Source organism: Meriones unguiculatus, chromosome 1, assembly GCF_030254825.1.
Source record: "Meriones unguiculatus strain TT.TT164.6M chromosome 1, Bangor_MerUng_6.1, whole genome shotgun sequence".
In the NCBI taxonomy this organism is placed as follows: Eukaryota; Metazoa; Chordata; class Mammalia; order Rodentia; family Muridae; genus Meriones; species Meriones unguiculatus.
The window spans coordinates 184,060,449-184,077,603 of record NC_083349.1 but is presented as its reverse complement, the minus strand read 5'-3'; the positions used below and the strand labels follow the sequence as shown (position 1 = coordinate 184,077,603).

The window sequence follows — 17,155 nt, the reverse complement described above, 5'->3', positions numbered from 1 at the left end:
CACTGCCTCAAGCCATTTTGCACAGCTCAGCTGGCCAGGGAGCCTTCAGAGCTATGTCTCCCGGTCCCCCAAATCCTGGGGTTACACACATAGCCATGCCTTATTTTTCTTTTAATGGGTGCTGGGGAGTCAAACTCAAGTCCTCAACCTTGCAGGACTTAATATCTGTGCCCTCTCCCCAGTCTTCTAGGTTAGGCTATTTTTAATTGGCTCTTCTGTTACAGTGAAACTAGCCTCATTTAATGCTTTACTTAAATATGCCTTTCGCAGCGTTAGGGTGTGGTAACTTACACCTTTAATTCTAACACTCAGGAGGCAGAGACAGGGTGATTACCGTGAGTTCAAAGCCATCTTGGTCTACACATCAAGTTCCAGAACAGCCAATTACTTAGTGAGACCCTGCCTATAAAACCTGAATAAAACAGCTTTTTTTAACTTAAAAAAGCAGATTTTATTATTAAGAAGAGTTTTTGGTTTATAGAAATTCAACAGGAACTACAACTTCCTCAATCCCATTTCACCCTGTTACTAGAGTCTTGCGTTAGTGTGGCTCATTCCTTTCCACTGATGGTTCAATGCTATTACCTAAAACCCAAGATTGCATTCAGATTCCATCTGTAGACTCTGTTGCCTGCTTTTTGATCAATTCCTCCCAGCAGGGGTGCCTAGCCAGACGACAGGGCAACAGGATGCACTCAGTCCTGATAGGAATTAATGAGCTGGGGTGAAGGGGCAGTTCCCCTTTTCTGAGGAATAAGGAAGTGGGTATTGGGGAAGAGGGAGAGAGGGTGGGGCTGGGAGGAGGGAAGGGATGGGACTATGATTGGGACATAAAGTGAATAAATAAGTTAATTAAAAATGATTACATCTGTATCTTCTCCATATTTTGGAAAGTGTGTGATGGCGTTTATCTTTTCTTATAAAACTGTTAACAGTCTCACTGCCATAGAAAATTCCCTATGTAGCCAGGTATGGTGGGGCATGCATTTAATCCAAGTTCTTGAAAGGCAGAAGTGGGTAGATTGCTATGAATCTGAGGTTATCCTGGTCTACATAGTGAGTTCTAGACCAGGCAAGGCTACATAGTAAGACCCTATTACCCCCACCAAAAAAAAAAAAAAAAAAAAAATCATCTATGCTTCATCCATTTGCCCCATTCTCTAAATTGTTTTCATAGTTTAGCCTTTTCAAATGTTAAATACTTGGACTCACATATAAAACCCTTCCAGATTGGCTTTTTGTTTTGTTTTGTTTTTTAGAACTTAGCAATATGTGTTTAAGTTTCTTCCATGTCTTTTTGTAGTCAAATAACTCCATTTCCGACTCGATTTCTTTTTTATCAGTGAATAATACTCCATTGTATAGATGTACCAAATTTTGTTTATATATTCACCTATTGACAGACATCTCAGTGATGCCTGTATTTCAGAAACTAGGAATAAACCTACTACAAAAATGCATGTACAAGTTTTAATGTGTACATATGTTTTCATCTCATTTGAGTAAACAGCAAGAAGTGTAATTGCTGTATCATATGGTAAGAATGTGTTTATTTTTTTATTTTAAGAAACTGTCAAATTATCTTCCAAAGTGGTTCTACCATTTTGCTCTCCCACCCGCAGTGAAGGAAGAGTTCCCATTGCTCTGTATTCATACTAACATTTGGTGTTGTCAGTGTTTGGGAGCTCAGCCATTCTGACAGGCACAGATTTGAGCAGGCTATCTGGAATGGCTTCTCACTGTTGCTCTAACTTCTGCTCACTGATGACATAGGGCGTGGCCCATGTTTGACAATATTTCTATCCCATCTGTAGATCTTTTCTCAGGGATTTGTCTGTTCAGATCGTTTGCTCATTTTTAAGTTGGGGTGTTTACTTTTCCATTGTTGAGTCTCATAAGTTCTCTGTGGTGTAATTTGGACTCCAGATCCTTATCAAATTTATGTTTTATAAATATTTCCTCTCAGCTTAAGACTCTCCCTTTTAACTGCCTTTCACAGAGAACTTTTTTAATTTTAGTGAAGTCCAACTTTTCTTTTTTTTTTTTTAACTTTTCTTTCATGAGATGTGTGTTCTATGTTGCATCTACAAAACCGTCAAGCCAGACATGGTAGCTCCTGTCTGTAAACCTAGTACTGAGGGGCTGAGCCAGGTCAGTCAAGAATTTTAGGCCAACTTGGTCTGTATAACAATACCTCATCTCAAATAAACAAACCAACCAATAAACAAACAGATCTGACAGAAACACTTTTTAAAAGTCCAAAAGTTGACATCAAACTCAACCCGATGTAGAATGTTCTCTTACATTACTGTCTATAAGTTTTATAGTTTTACATTTAGCTCTACAATCTATTTTGAGTCGATTTGTTTTTCTTCAAAAAGAGCGAATATATAGGAAAATTCATTTGTCCCATGTCAGTACCCAGTAGTTCCAACATTGTTTGATGACTGAGAATAGAATTTTTCCTTGTATGCCTTTATTCTCTTAAAAAGTCAGCTGATGTGTTTCTACGGGTCTATTTCGGGGACTTCTGTTTTGTTTCCTTGATTCTTCTGGGCCAATCTTTCAACAACTCATTGTCCTGATCATTATGGGCCTGTAGTGAGTCTTGAGGTTGGTTAGTAACCTGCTTCCTCCTTTCCCCACCCCAAACCCTTTGCCCGGTTCTATTCTAGTTTTTTGTTTGTTTTTGCCTTTCATGAAAACTTTGACAGTGTGCTATATAAAATGTGCTTTAACTTACCCATTCACAGATGAGCTGGAGGCCTAAGGCCTTTGAAGATTTGTTCAGCATCATATGTAAATCCAGAACTGTTCCTACTGAGCCCCCAGTGTTTTTCCCTCTACCAACAGACCAAGTATCAAAACAGAAGTAGCATCAAAATCGGTTTATTAGCTACTGCATCCAGTACACACAGAAGAACCTGGGGCCTACCACAGATATGGCTCCACTGCCTAGCCGCTTACAAAGATCACAGCAAACAGTTCAGAGCGAGTGCAAAATTTATAGCTTGTGATGTTGGGAGAGCTGGAACTGAGGATGCTGGTTGAAAATCAGAGTTGTTAGTGTACTTAAAAAAAAAGTCAAATCTGGCTCATTGGATCTATCATTAAAATCCTAAAAGTTCCAGGGGTTGTTAAAAAAAATGGCTCAGTGGTTAAAGGCACTTTTGGAAAAATGTGATGACTGGAGATCAGTCTTCGGAATCCAAATAGTAAAGGGAGAAAATTGACTCCTGTGAGCTGTCTTCTGACTTCCACAAACATACTGTGGTATGCATGCCACACACACACATGACAAGTAAATAAACATAATAAAAATAAGAAAAAAAAAGTAAATTATACTAAAATACAGCTATCCCCTAATCTTGAATCTCTCACTATTTTATGAGTATGTCTATAAAGTTAGGGGGAGGAGATTTTTCTTGTATCACATTTAACACAAAGGCATGAAAATTTTCTCATTAGAAAACAATACAGGTTCGGGGAAGTATATGTTCCATGTGGTAATTTCCTATGAAATGAAACATTGCCTCCTGGAGGGAGGAAGAAGGTTCTTTTTTTATTTTATTTTATTTATTACAGTTTATTCACTTTGTATCCGGGCTGTAGCCCCCTCCCCCATCCCCTACCAATCCCACCCTTTCTCCCTCTTCTTCTCCTATGCCCCTCCCCCAGTCCAATGATAGGGGAGGTTCTTAAGACACAGGTGAAGAAAACCTACAAATCTCAGGAAGCTCCCAAGACTTAGAAGACTCCCATGGCCCCTTCCTGAGGTCATATAGGAGAAACATTTCTGACCAGCCAGGGTGCCCTAAGTGGTGCAGGAAGCTCCAGGGAGTTTGTTTTTCTGTATGATGTCACTCATGATGGGATAAGACTGGGCAATCATGCAAGCTGCCTTTGAGTCACCTGTGCAGTAACTAGTCACCCACACTCCTTAAATAAACCCAACAACATGCACTGTCCATCAAGATTAAACTTTGATGAGATGATTGCTTTGGTCTATTAGCAGTTGATGTCTCCTCAAGGAAAATGCCATGCAACAAAACCAAACATTCAGGGAATCCTAAGAAGAAAAACAAAACCATGTATGCCCTCACACACAGAGGGAACCCTTTTAGCCTTTTCCTTGTAGTTCTGGCTCCACACATATGCCCATATTTAGCATTGCTCTACTTCATTAGTTAGTCATATTTCCCTGGGTCAAATGTTTAAGGTTGGGTGCATGAATACACTTTCCATTACATCTTATTATGAACCCTTCCTACGGCGTTGCAAATGCTTCACATATATAACTTTCAATGGTTGTGTTATATCTATTGCATTTATTCCTCATATAACATTCCAATAACAGAATTATTTGCTAAACTTTTTATTGTAATTGTATTCTTATAGTACAATGTATGTACGTCTTCTTCTATATCTCTGATTTCAAACTTGTCCCTAAGACGTGGATGCTTTGTACTTTAGGAGGTGGCCCTCTTCAGTGATTTTGTTGTCAGTTTTGTCAAAACATGTGTGTTTTTAACACATTAGTGCCATGTTCTTACTGTCTTCACATTCAAACACAATGCAAGACACTTATCTTGTCTCGTTCTCATCAATTTGTTTGTTTTTGCCCTTCTGGTAGCTCTCAGCCAGATATAAATATCTTTTTCTTTTTCAAGTTAAGACAGAGTTATGGGACAATGGTCTTTAGGGAGAGATTCTTAAATGAAAACTAAACTAAAGAGCTGTCAAAATAACCCATACAGGCTTGTCATTAATGAGGGCCTGCCACTGGAACTTACCAATGGTTTTAGATGCATCTCTGAATAAAGATTACTGAAATGCCCTAAAAACTTTCTCTCCCATATCCAAGAAGTTGAATTATCTCACTTCAAAACATCTAAATCAAAATATAAGAAAATTAGAATGAAACAGGAAAATATAAAATTTCTCTCCCATCTCCATATAAGATTGAGTGATGAATCTTTCTTTTGCCATTTTAATGATATTTTTATCCAGTTTATTGAAACTGTTATGTAGTCAATTAGATTGAGTCATTGAAATCTCCTAAGACTACTATATTAACTATATTTTTGCAGTCATATTTATGCATATTGTGGTGATTTGAATAGGAATATATTTTATTTAACAAAATCTCAAACATTCGGTTTTACCAATAAAGGCTTGCGAGCCAGATGCTGGGGTGAAGGCCTGATAGTTCCGAGAGGCAGAGAAAGCACCCAGCTGACCTTTCTACTCAGCTGACATGCCAAAAGAAGTAAATCTCCTTCTCCACCCTATCTCAAAAGCCCTCAAACTGAATACCCCCCCTCCTGTGTGTTTCTCTATCCATCCTCCTGATTTCCTCACACTCTTTTTTTTTTTTTCCTGTTCACCCCCTGTTAACTGGTTGCTTGCTCTTGACCTGTAATTGGCTTTATTTAATCCTGGTTACAATATTCAAACATAAAGCTCTTGGACTAAGCCACACCACAACTAGAAACAGGGGTTTTGTTTGTTTGTTTGTTTTTTGTTTTTTTTTTCAGTCAACAACCAACCTCGGGGTTCACAGGGTGATCAAATATCCTGCAACATCCTCCCCCACTTTTTTTCTAAATAAAAAGAAAAGATTTTAACTGTAACACAGTTAATCTGTTTACATTAGTGAAGCTATCTCTGCCAAGCCTTCCAAAATGTCCAGCTTGGTTGTATTAGGCAGTCTGAGGGTTAAGTATTTTTTAGTTCAAAGTTCCGTACATGTTTGTGTCTGTCTCCTACGAATTCAGCAATTTGAATGTTCTAAGCAGTTTGTAGCCAAAAGCTGATCTTTGGGTGGTGTTTGTCTGCTTAGTTGCAGATCTGGCTAGGTAGAACACAGCAGTCAACCCCTAGGTATCCACTGTTTGCACAGAACCTCACAGCCGAAGAAGCATGGGGCAGTTTTTCCCAGGGGTTAGTGTTACCACATATCATAAAGTGAGGTTTGGTTCTTTCTATAACTGTTTGTCCTGTAGGATTTTATGGTATACCTGTAATATGGTTTATGTTGTACTATGAAAAACAAACAAACAAACAAACAAACAAACAAAAAACCCTGTCTCATTTTACTAGAAACATATACCGGGGCATTGTCAGTCTTAATTTGTATAGGTATCAGCATAATAGCCATAACTTCTAGTAAATATGTAATTATAGAATCAGCCTTTTCAGAACTTGAAAAAATTACCCACTGAAATCCTGGATGTGCATCTCTGATATTTAATATTCCAAACTCTGCAAAATAAAACACATCCATTTGCCAAATTTCATTTCTTTGGGCACCTTTTGTGATACTTCCTGCAGGTAACGGAGTTAGCTTACACAAAAAACAGGTAGGACATTGTCTTATAATTTCCTTGGCTTGTTGTCAAGTGATAGAAAAAAATCTTTATCCAAACCTTTGCTGCTAATGGTGTTTCTCATGAAATTCTGAGGTTTCTAGCATATTTCCTATTAATAGCTGATTAATTTCATCACTACCTGTGCTAAAGGTAGATCCGTATGGGATTTGATATGAGTTATATACAATGGATGATTTCTATTTCTGATTACTTGTTGTAGCTGAATGGATGGTGAAGTTAATTCTGTCATCTGAAATAAGTTCAGTGGTTTCAATATGTAAAACAACTTTTTCTGCATATTGAAAGTCAGTAAATATATTGAGATTCAGGAAAATAATACCATAAGAATGGCATACAGCTCTGTTTTTTTTTTTTAAGTGAATCATAAGGGCTCTGAACTACTTTACTCATTTTTCCTGACTTATGACCTATTTTTCCTGATTTATTTGCATCAGTATAGAATGTAGGGGCTCCAGGAATTGTTGTCCCTTTTGTTATATGAGGCAGAATCCAATTAGTTCTTTCAATATACTGAAGTCTCTTGCTTTTGGGATATTTGTTGTTAATACCTCCCAAAAAATTACTGCAAGCTCTTTGCCAATGTTCACTTTCTTCTCATATGAAGCAATTTAAGCATTATATAAAGGGTACCACAATTTCTGCTGTGTCTATTCCTGCTAATTGATGACATCTCACTTTTCCTTTCACAATAAATTCCAAAACCTTTCCTATGTAGATCTTTAATTTTTTATGTTGTTTGTGTACTAAAAATATCCATTCTAAGCTATTGCCTTCTCTCTGCATTAGAATGTCTGTGGGAGAATGAGTAGAAGGCAAAATAACTAAAATACAATCAAGCTTTGGATTCAAATGATCCAATGTACATTCTGCAATTTCTTTTCTACCAGAGCCAATTCTCTCTCAGCATTAGCAGATAATTTTCTTGGACTACTTAAATCCATCTTGCCTTCTCAGTTTTGAAATGAATTATTTAGCTCTTGAGTAATTAATCCATTTGTGGGCCATAACCAGTTAATATCTTCCAGCAATTTTTGAAAAATCATTAGGAATTTATAGTTGATCTCTTCTGATTTATACCTTCTGTGGTCTAATTTTCTGTAAACCTATCTTATAGCCTAGATAATTAATTGACTCTTTCTATTGTATTTTTTCAGGAACAATTTGTAATCCCCACCAAGGCAAAATTCTCTTTACTTCATCAAAGAGTTTTTTCTAAGGTATCTGCATCTGACTCAGCCAGCAAAATATCATCCATTTAATGATAAATTATAGATTGAGGAAACTGTTTACACATTATTTCTAATGGCTATTGTACAAAATATTGGTACAAGATAGGACCGTGGAACATTCCCTGTGGTAAGACTTTTCAATTTTATCTCTTCATTGGGCAACTATTATTGTAAGGAGGTACAAAGAAAGAAAACCTTTCCATATCATGCCTTCGGGAAGCCCTTTAGAGCACTTCCTGATAAGTAAAGGGTTACCTTGCCTGTCCCTTTTGATCTGCATTAATTAGCCCAATGCCAGCTTTTGCCACACTTTCTGCATACTCCAGAAGTCTGGAGCTTTCTTTTTGCATTATTTCTAGGGAAAAGAAAACAAAACAAAACATTGTTTCTAAGATGATCTTGCCTCTAATCCCTTTCAAATGGCATTGCTTACCACGATTAAAACTTTTTGATTAAAAATTTTTATTTTTTTTCTTAAAACTTTTAGAAATTACTTCTATCAGAGTAGCATCATAAATATGTGATCCAATATCAGCTGTATTACTAATCCATGCATCTACTGCTGCTGATCTTGCCTTTAAAGGCCTAATCACCGATTCGCAATCTGAATTAACATTTTCAAAAACCAAAGATTTGATTAATATTTGTCACTTCTGAATCTGCTACAATTCCATGTACAGCTGAAGTCAATCTTTGCAAAAGCTCAGTGAATGCTTCTTTGGGACCTTGTATAATTTTAGTAAATGACTGAGACCTCGTTCCCGATTCTCCAACCTTGTTGCAAGCATTTACAGTTGCTAAATGACATACTGCCAAGGCCTTTGTAGCTCACCATATTGACCTTCACTTGTTATTCTATGGCCCTAGGTTTCTCTTTTCACCATGTTTGCCATTGTAACTTTGGACCGGCTTTCAATATCCCTGTTTCCAGTCTTGAGGGATAATTCTGTTCTGAGTTGCCCATGAATTCATTATCTGCTTCACATAGGGTGAATGCATGCCAGATGAACAATTGCTTCCTAAAATCTCCTCAGATCTGATGTTTCTATCGGAGTCTATTTAACTTCTCCATAACCTGGGAGGTGCCTATCATCTGCTGGTAGTTCTAACAATCTTGGCTGGTTTCCTAACAACATGGGGCTGCCCCGCTTCAGTATCATCATGTGGTGGCACAGTAGGTTCTTGTCTAAATCCCTCTGTCTGACTCTTTTTCTTATTTTCATTTATAAGTCTTTCTAAAGCTTGGATCTTATCAAATCACTTTTCATATTTGGCACAAAAAAAACTACTATGGCTATCAAGGATAAAATATGAATTGCCAGACTGATAGTAATTATAGTCAGTATTATGTCAATCTCAGGCATTTTTCTTTTCATTTTCTGCTTCTATATTCAAGCCACCTAAAGTAGCACTATATAGGGACCTAACACCTTGTGTTATGGTATTTCCCATCCTTAGCTTCCTCCTTGAAGACTTTCCAGGCGACTTACCAAATCTGACGGCTTCTTAGTTTGTCTGCAGCTGGCATGATTTCGCTGTCTGTGTGGTCATGCCACATGTTGGAGCACCAAATGTCGTTTTTAACAAAATCTCAAACAATCAATTTTACCAATAAAGACTTGGAAGCCGGATGCTGGCGTGAAGGCCTGCTAGCTCAGAGAGGCAAAGAAAGCACCAGCTAACCTTCCTTCTCAGCCAAGATTCTGAAATAAAAAAAAAGCTCCCTCCCCATGCCATCTCAAAAAAACCTCAAACTGAATGTCCCTCCCTTCTTCTTCTGCCTGTGTGTCTCTCTATCCATCCTCCTGACTTCCTCTCGCTCTTTATATTTTTTCCTATGTTCACCTCCTGCCCGCTGGTTGCTTGCTCTGCCTCTTGAACTATGGTTGACTTAATTTAATCCTGTATACAATATTCAAGCATAACGCTTTTGGATAAAAGGTGAGTGCTAGGACTGAACCACAGCACATCTATAAACAGGGTTTTCCAGCAGATGGCACAATCTCAGGGTTAAGAGGGTGATCAAATATCCTGCAACAGAAATGCCCTCAGAGACACACGTGTGTGAATGCATGGCCCATAGAGAGGCACTGTTAGGAGGTGTGACCTTGTATGTCACTCTGGGGGTGGGCTTTGAGGTCTTACATGTTCAAGCTACACCCCGTGTGGCACACATTCGCTTCTGTTGCCTGCGGATCAGATGTGGAACTCCCAGATGCTTCTCTAGCACCACGTTTCTCTGCATGAAGCCATGACTAACCCTCTGACACTGCAATCCAGCCCCAATTAAATGTTTTTCTTTATAAAAGTTACTGTTCCCACAGTGTCTCTTCACAGCAATAAAACACAAACTAAGACATATACACACACTTACAGTCTTAGGGTAGAGTAGATAGTAGTTAATTGATGGCCAACTGGTACAATCGCAGAGTAACCAAGCAGCACACCAACAACAGCCTAAATCCCTGCCATGCTCCCTACTGATAAACATGTAGACCTTGTTATAAGATAAGAAAACCACAATCTAGACTTTATCAATAAATGTCAAAACCTTCAAAAACTATAAACAAATCAAGTCTAGGGATATGTACAAACAATGACTGGGTGAGGTTTGGTCGAAGAGTACAATGTCAGGTTAATAATTCAGATCAATCTGTAATTCATTGTGTTAACAGTATTAAAGAGAAGCACAACATGGTTGTCTCGGCAGATGAAAAATCAATAGCAAAACTCAATAGCCATTTATTATACAATTTTCAGGAAATAAAAGGAAACTTCTCCAGCTGACTGTGTGTGTGTTTGCAGCTAGTATTAAATTAGCTGAATTCTGAATATTGTCTCACTAAGACTTAGAACTGTGTATCAGGCCTTGTTGTGTGGGTATGTACTCACGTGCACAGATAGCCATAGAGGCCAGAGGACAGGATCAGATTCCCTGGAGCTGGAATTACAGGCTGTTGCGAGCTGCCTGATAAGGGTGAGTCCTTTGTAAACAACCATGGAGCCATCTCCCCAGCCCTGCATCATGGACCTTAAACAGTGCAGAAAGGCGAGAGGAAAGAAGGCACCACCGCCTTAAACACCATCACCAACCGGGGACCACGTGTCCAAATACCTGAGCCTACAGGGGACAGTTCGTATTTGAACCACCACACCAACTTCAGTACTACTCCTGGTTAATGCTGACAAAGCAGCTCCCTTTTTGATTCCGACAACTTTCACATACCTGAGGTTAGGGGTAGTCTCAGATTCCTCAGACTGTGGGAGGTGATGCTAACTCCAGGTAGTGAATTGAATTGAACTGATCCAATTGATAGTACAGGATTGCTACTGGAGGAAAAAAAATCTCCTCTAGAAATGTTGATAGAAATGTCTTATTTTGTTTTTAAAGATTTATTTTATTTTATTATTTATATAGTGTTCTGCCTGCAGGCCAGAAGAGGGCACCAGATGTTATTACACATGGTTGTGAGCCACCATGTGGTTGCTGGGAATTGAACTCAGAACCTTTTAAAAAATAGCTAGTGCTCTTAACCTCTGAGCCATCTCTCCAACCCCCAGAAATGTCTTATTTTGATATCAATAACATAATGAGGAAAACGGTTTGACTCTATTATACATCTTTGTGGCTTCAAATAGCTACATAAGACAGAAAGAGGACTTACCAACTGCTAACAAAAGTATTAGAAACTAAGACTTCATCAAACTGTAAAGTTCATGTTTCTCAATAGACGTTACTAAGGGCTGGAGACATGGTTCAGTTGGCAGAGTGCTTACCAAGCATATACAAAACCTTGGGGGTTGTTACCTAGAACTGCTTTAAAACCATCCCCAGAACCACAAAAAAAAAAAAAAAAAGGCATGATACCCAATACCTGTAATGCTACCACTCAGAAGGCAGAGGCAGTTCAAAGTCATCTTCAAATGAACAGAGTTTAAGGCCAGTCTTAGATAAATGAGATTCTGTCTCAAACAAATAAATAGGCATGAAGAGACAAGCTATAGGCAGAGATAAAGTATTTGCAAAGGACTTGTGTCTACAATACCTATGCTAGAAAGAAGTGTCAAAGAACCAGTTTCTCAAATCAATGAAAGACTAGAGCAAATTCTTCACAAAGAAAAGTTATGACCCAATAAATACACAAGAAATGTCCTGACATTATCAGTCATTGCAAATTAAAACCACAGCAAGATACCACCTTACAGCCACATAAAAACTAAAAGTGACGTGACTGACAGTAATGAAATGGTACTCTTATCTTGTTAACACAGATGAACAACCATATTGGGAAAGTTTTGAACACATGTACACACACACACAGAATTAAATATACTGCTACCCCTTCACCCACAAATTCTACTCTTGTCTGGACTAGAGAAAAAAAAATCCATATGCGTAGACTGATTTGTAATTAGCAGCTTAATTCACATTACTTAGTGAGTTAGCAGAAAATGTGAATGCTCATCCATAGAGAGTGGATAAGTTGAGCCATATTCCTATCACTGAATCCTACTCTGCAGTAGAAAGAATGACTTGCTAATATCTGTACGATTATGCTCTGGCATGCACACTTACCTACATACATACAACATAAATAAACATTCCAAAACTCAACAGAAAGACAGCTTCTGGTGGGAAAATGTGAGTAGAAAACTCCAGGTGTCACTCCTCAGGAGTCGCCCATGTTGTTCATTAAGACAAGGTCCCTCGTTGGCTTTGAGTTCATGGATTATGCCAGACATTTCAGAGAATCCACCTGACTCTTTCTGGCCAGAGCTGTAATTACAAGTGTGTAACACTGCTTGCAGCCATAGCGCACATGCGCACGCTCGCACGCGCACACACACACACACACACATGCACACACTCCAAATTAATTAATTAATTAGTTAATTAAGTAATTTGTCATAGTAAAGTGAACCTCCAAATGGCCTGTCCCAGAATATCAGAATGTCTTGACTGAAACGGCACTTGCTCAGTGTTGGACTAACAGACCTCCCAGGCTTAAACACTATGGTATGTGAACTGTCAGCTTCCCCAGCTGGGCAGTGGAATCAGAGGAATAGAATATGAATGTTCTTAGTCTAGAATGAAAAGATTCACCCAGGAAGATGCACTGTTATTGAGGTCTTTTGTTTGAAAGGAAAGAAAGAAACTCAATACAACTAGCTTAAGTCCAAAATGAAATATAGCAGAAGGCTACTAAGCTAGTTCACAATCAAAAGGGAGAAGAAAAGAAAAAGCCCAGGGACCAGAGTGCTGAGCACACAAGCCTAGAACATGTGGTCTCTCCTCTCATCCTTTCTCCTTTCTCTAGATGGCTCCTAAGAAATGCAGTATGTTGAGGTTGGTCTGATACTTTTATTTTGATGCTAATTACTGGCCCCTCAAGACCTGGTTATTGCCTAGTTACACCTATCCTTGTGTAAACCTGCTCTGAGACATTATTCTTGACTGGTTAAAAGACCTAAAACCTGGGCAGGGCTGAATGGAGTAAACATGGCTAAGGTTCCTGGGCTTTGAGGTCAGGAGAATTATGGGAAACAGACAGACAGACAGGAAGAGAGGAGGAAGGAGGATGCCACGATGGGTTATAGTGGAGAAGGTGACATGTCGCCCAGGAGGAAGGACTCCAAGGATGGCATGGATGGAGAAAATACCAAGATAAAAAAAATATAAGCAAGTATTTATAAGATTATGGATGGAAGGTAGCCCAGATAGGAATGGTTCAGGAGGATGGCATTGGATGGAGGCTGGGAGGTGGATGGTGAGATTATTGGGACAGTATAGGTAGAATATCTGCCCAGCCCAAGGTAAATAAGGCAATTATAAAAGATGAACAGGATCAGATGAAAGGGGAGGAGGTCCTCCCCTATCAGTGGACTTGTAAAGGGGCAGGGAGGAGATGAGGGAAGGAGGGTGGGATTGGGAGGGAATGAGGGAGCAGGATACAGCTGGGATACAGAGCTAATAAAATGTAACTAATAATAAAAATAAAAATAAATCTAACAGATGTCTGTCTTATTAATTATGATAGTGGGTTAAATGATTCTACCGAGATAATCATAGGACTAATAATAAAATCATTAGCCCGACACCATTTTCTTTACAACAACAGCAATACTAATGATGTCATCCTTGGGATGTAAACGTGTCTGTAGGATAATAAGGAAAAGTCACGGTTCCTCTGATCTCATTAAAATCACTTACACATCACTTGTAGAATAACTATTTCTTTCCTTTTTTTCTAAAATTATAATTGTTATATTCTCTCTCTTGTGTATACAAGTGTGTATGTGTGTTTGTGAGGGAGAGTGTCATTCTTCAAGAGCCTCAGCTTCTTTACTGAGACAGGGCCTCTCACTGACTTTGTGCTCACTGGGTCAGCTAGGCTGCCTGGTCAGGGAGCTCCAGGAATGTAGCCATCCCTGCCTCCCCAGTGCTGGAATTACAAGAGTGCCCCAATATACTCAGCTTTCCTTTGTGGGTTCTGAGGATCAAATCAGGCCCTTGAGTTTACAAGGCAAGAACTGTAGTGACTGAGCCATTACCCAGACCCTAAATTTGTATTAAAAACCATTCTTAAAAGACATCTCCTTAATCAGGAAGGATGACACACATCTTTAATTCCAGCGCTTAGGAGGCAGAACCAGGCACAGCTCTGTGAGTTTGAGGCAGCCTGTTCTACGTAGTAACTTTTAGGCCAGTCAGGGCTAAAAGTTATCTCCTTAATAATTTTCCTAAGGCAAATTGCTTCATTTACCTTCAGCTTGCCTTGGGTTGTCATATTTGCTTTTTTTTTTTTTAACCCTTAGTTTTATGTATACGGGCTTTCTGCTTACAGATGTCTTTGTATAGCATGTCTGTCTGTGTGGTGCCCAAGTAGGCCAGAAGAAGGTGTTGTATCCCCTGAGACTGGAGTTACAGACAGTTGTGAGCTGTCATGTGGTGCTGGGAATTGAACACAGGTCTTCTAGAAGAGCAACCAGTGCTATTAACTTCTGAGTCATCTCTTACCCCCATGCTGCTATATTTGTAGATTAGGTGTCCCTCCAGATGTTCTTCAGAGTATACATCAGAGCTCTTGAGTACCATTACATCTTTTTAAGATGCTCACCAACTAAGAGACTTACCTTGAACGTCATTTCTAAAAAAAAAAACAAAAAACAAAAACAAAAACAGAGGTTTTTTTTAATGGTTTGTTCTTTAAATTATGTATCCGTGAAAACTCCTTGGATAGTAGCTACAGGTGGCTATCATCTACTTGATGTGGGTCTTGAGAACCAAACTTAGGTCTTCTAAACAAGTGTTCCATGAAGTGCACCGCTTGTTTGTTGAGCTGAACTGGCCTGTAATAGCTGTTACCCACAAACCCAGTTATGCAGACATGAAGAGAAACAGCCGTACTCCTGGGACTGTTTCTATAGCACCTTCTCTAGGGATTCCTTCACCACAGCCCTGCCTCCTGGGGACAATATAACTCTCATGAGACAGCCAGCACACACCCTGACCATCGTTGCTACACAGGATACAGCAATCTATCTAAGGAGAAAGAGATTGCTATACAGGTTCTGATCTAGAGCATACCCAGAGGCTTGGCAGGTCCAGAGATCAGCAGTTAAGGCATTGTATATCAATCAATGGTCTGCTTTTAAAAATAACTCTTAATGATTTGTATGGTGGATTTAAATGTAGAGGGCTGAGGGCAGAGGCATAGTTCATTTGGAAGGGTGCTTTCCTGGCATGCATGAAGTTCTCGATTTGATCCATAACACCCTATAATCCAAGCATGGCAATACATGCTAGCAAGCCCAGCTCTCTGATCAAAAGTTCAAGGTCATTCTCATCTACCTAGTGAACTCAAGGCCAGCAGCATAGGCTACATGAGACCTTGTCTCCAAAATACATACATACATGGAAGGCTGAAAATAACTGGACAGAGTGAAGTCAAGTGTTTCAGACTGTCTAGTACAAGAGCACACACTAAAGCCGTAAACCTGAGGTGCTGTTAGGCAGCCACAACCATCATTTCCTAACTCAAAGCTGTCTTTCTCATTTTTTACTGCAGATGCACGACTTACTCGATAGAACAAATCATGGACTCGGCACGTAAATGCATCTTCAGTGGTCTCCACAAGAAGAAAACAAAAAGGAGTTGTTTTCCATGGCACTACAGATGACACTTAGCACCCAAGCATAGAGAAATGTGATGGAAATCACATCTGCAGAAAACTGTGCTGTTAGTGTATTAGCCAGGCTGACCTATTCTTTCAAGCTATTCAGAGAAATAGCAGTCATTTGCAGTGATTTTAGTCAACTGCTCTCTCTGTCATTTTGTGTAATTAGGGGCAGCCATTTTCTTGACGGTAGCAAAACATGAAGAGGTACAGCCCCCACTCCTATAGCTCCATTTCTGCAGCTGTCCGAAAGTTAATGGTCTCCAGACAGAACCAGTCACTGAGGCAGCAGCGACATCAGCGTGGGACATGAGTGTAACCAGGCGGAGAGACAGGGGAGGCTGACATATGCAGTCCTCTCTGTGGACAGAGGAGAAATGAGTGACAGAGCTGTTTTCTAAATGTCCTACCTGTCCATCACCTGATGCCAAAATGCCCCCTTGGATATCCGGCCTCTTATTTTTATCTCTGGAGATCAGAGCCCCTCAGGATTCAAAAGCTTATGTATTTTAACATGTCAGAAGAGAAAGTGATAAAATGAAATTTTCCTGCCACACGGGGTGAAGGGAATTTAAATATGTAATTGCTTTCAGCAGTGCCTTTGTTTCAGCACTATCCTTTCATCTACTGCTCTTGGAAATGACATCATTTACCCCAACCCCTTCCCCCCTGCCTCCACCACAGGCGGTTTTCAAAGCCTCCACACACAGGGCTCTGCTCAGTTAGCGCTTTGTGTCCTGGCATCCCTGATGGTATCAACAAGATCTGGAAGAGTCAAGTTTGTTCAGACATTAACCATCAATGGGAACAAACGGCTAACAGCTTCTGTCAGAAGCAAAGCCAGCTCTGGGCTGATACTGAGAGCTTCAGAAACCGAGCTTCCCCAGGGAGCACCACTGCCTCCAGGGCCGGCTCCCTGGCATGCTGGCCTAGCACATACCTCTGGATGGAGAGCAGTCTCTGTCTAGAAACTTCTGTGTTGTCGCTGGCTTCACAAAGAGTATCCTGACACTGCCTGCCCCACAGGCTTCATGCTGTGTGGGTTTTATTTGTTTTGTTCTGCTATTTTGGATTGTCATTAGAGATATCTGATCGTTTTTATTTCTTTGTTGATTTTTTTTTTGTGGTTTTGTTTTGTTTTGTTTGTTTGTTTTTTGGGACAGGGTCTCTCTATGTAGCCCAGCCTGGCCTCAAATTCAGAGATCTGCCTGCCTCAAGGCATGAGTGATCTTATCCCAGACATCCTGAGACTAGCCCTGGCCCTTAATTCAATTTATGTACGGTTCAGTATTAAAAAGAAGAAGAGGAGGGGAGAGATGAGAAGAAAAAGACATACATTAAAATGTAATTCTCTTG

The 17,155-nt window shown here is 39.6% G+C and overlaps 1 protein-coding gene across 1 annotated transcript in view; it reads left to right on the top strand.

Annotated features, from left to right (window-relative positions):
- Positions 1-15,802, top strand: part of Nnmt (nicotinamide N-methyltransferase) — a 66,710-nt gene extending 50,908 nt beyond the window's left edge. The window contains exon 3 of the mRNA XM_060373323.1: positions 15,691-15,802. Within this exon, the coding sequence (XP_060229306.1) occupies positions 15,691-15,802 (112 nt within the window). The remainder of the gene's footprint in view (positions 1-15,690) is intronic.
- Positions 15,803-17,155: the final 1,353 nt, after the last annotated feature.